The following is a 2,036-nucleotide window of genomic DNA, read 5'->3' on the forward strand; positions in this document are numbered from 1 at the left end:
TAAGCTGAGAGGAATGTTGGTGCCCACAGGTAACTCTTTGCCCTTTGATTATTGTCCCACTACACATGAATTGAAATTAAAATAGCTACTTCATAATTTACCCCTTAGCACAAATGTTTATTTCCAAAAAACTTTATGGTTGAATAAATTTTTATATATGTACCATCAGCCGTAAAAGTGCATGGCGAATTTACCCATGAATTCATTTGTTTTCTCCATGCAGTTTCACAGCTCCCTGTACTTACAAACTTCTTATAATTTAAGTATATTAATGACAAACAGTTTAATATAACAATTTAATAATATTATTCTTGTTCACAAATTATCATTGTCAACTTCAGACTCTACGACATCAACACGCCCCCTTTTTGAACTGTACAAAGGATTCCTAAACGCTGTTCCCACACCCGCAGATGACGCAACCGTGACTGTCGAGTCTCTTCTTGTCAATGAAACTATACTCTCTGTTCGTCTATCAAATCTGGAAAGGAGACCCGCCGTTGAACCACGTCCAAACGATGGCATTGTCGGTAGATGAAATCTAGACGTCGGTATCTTATAATAATAAGCGTAAAGAACTCCAAATACTGAAATAACCACAAACAACATCGAAAAAGCAATCTTTAAACCATAGTTAGAATCAGAAAGAGGTCCGCCACTGAGAGACACTGCTTGCACTCCAGAGGACCAGCCTTTAAGTATTTGTCCATTTACATCATGCGCTACCATCGCACTCTGACCTTTATATTCGTATTTCTCCGTCACAACTAACTGTACTTTGTTACCTTCAACGATTCCAATGTGATATACTATATTGTCATCGTTGTATGATGCAACCGCACGTTCAACTATATCTTTGAACTTCATTAAGTTAAAATTTTGTTCTCTTTCAAAAGAAATTGCACCGCCACAGATTTTACAGCAAAATCCGATTGGCTTGATAGGATATAAGCACTGCGGCACAGTACAAAATTTCAAATCACACTCAATCTTCAATGGATATTCTTGGCAAGGGCATCCTTTGATTGGAGACCGACAGCCATCTTCGTTTATTCTTAGTCCAATGCCGCTGTTGGAATTTACATAGAACTGTTGCGAATCGTCTTGGTGCATAATATGACGAACGAGAGAATATAAGTTATATTTTACGCCGCTTATAATTACTTTTTTTACAGTTTGTGTTAGCTCAGGAAGTTTAATTGCGAATGTTGTGTTTACAGGAAAAGCGACAGTATCACCTATGCAGGGGACTCTCTCTGCATCTGGTGTAGCTTCGTTGTACAGCGGTGACGACCACACGTCCGGATCAGCCCACGATGACACAGTTTTATCAATGAAGTATTTGTTGCCTTCCAAACATTGATCCTTGTCGTTTGCACCAATGAACAGTGTTCCGTCTAGCATTATGTCACCTGTTTCAGGGAGTATAAACTCCTGAGCAGCAGTGTCACCTTGCATTCGCACAGAGCCTTGTATAGTTTCAGGAAATATGACAGTTTCTTTGGAGCACGGCAATTTTCCATCAGCGAAATTAGAAGGGATATTGAAATTTGTGTTCGGCTGCCATGTTACTTTGGCTGATGACGTCAGCGCGAAAACGGCGGACAGTATGAGCACTCTCATGGCGTGATGATTGAATCAGCGTCGACTAACGAATGACAAAATGATGCAGGGACCGTAATCAGATACGTATGATTTCATGTCTGGCGGGTCATTATCGATGTCTGTTTGTAATTAAGTAGGGCTGTTACCGAACGGTCAAATTATTATAATTTGTAAAATTGGACAGCAGCATATGTATGTATTATAAATTATAACTTCAATCAAAATCTAAACAATCTGAACATGCCATCATTGTTATAAGTAAATCATTTAGTTTAGTTTATCTACTTGGTTATTATGTTAAGGTCCTATGCGTTTTAATTTGTGATTACATCAGAAAAAGTACATGTTTAAGTGTGTCTACACCGACACAATTATCACACAGACTGGAAAATTCCCCAATTTTCCGGGACGTAACGTGACAACCCTAGCTG

At 38.7% G+C, this 2,036-nt stretch overlaps 1 protein-coding gene across 1 annotated transcript; it reads right to left on the minus strand.

Moving 5' to 3' along the window:
* Positions 1-266: 266 nt before the first annotated feature.
* LOC134650533 (protein amnionless) lies at positions 267-1,782 on the minus strand. The gene has a single exon (XM_063505489.1). The coding sequence runs from the start codon at positions 1,621-1,623 to the stop codon at positions 316-318; it is 1,308 nt and encodes a 435-aa protein (XP_063361559.1). The 5' UTR covers positions 1,624-1,782; the 3' UTR covers positions 267-315.
* Between the last annotated feature and the right edge of the window lie 254 nt (positions 1,783-2,036).

Source organism: Cydia amplana, chromosome 8 (genome assembly GCF_948474715.1).
Source record: "Cydia amplana chromosome 8, ilCydAmpl1.1, whole genome shotgun sequence".
Classification (NCBI taxonomy): Eukaryota; Metazoa; Arthropoda; class Insecta; order Lepidoptera; family Tortricidae; genus Cydia; species Cydia amplana.

Bases quoted from the DNA above. Each gene is read 5' to 3' on its own strand.
- LOC134650533 (XM_063505489.1), bottom strand. From the start codon at position 1,623: ATGAGAGTGCTCATACTGTCCGCCGTTTTCGCGCTGACGTCATCAGCC.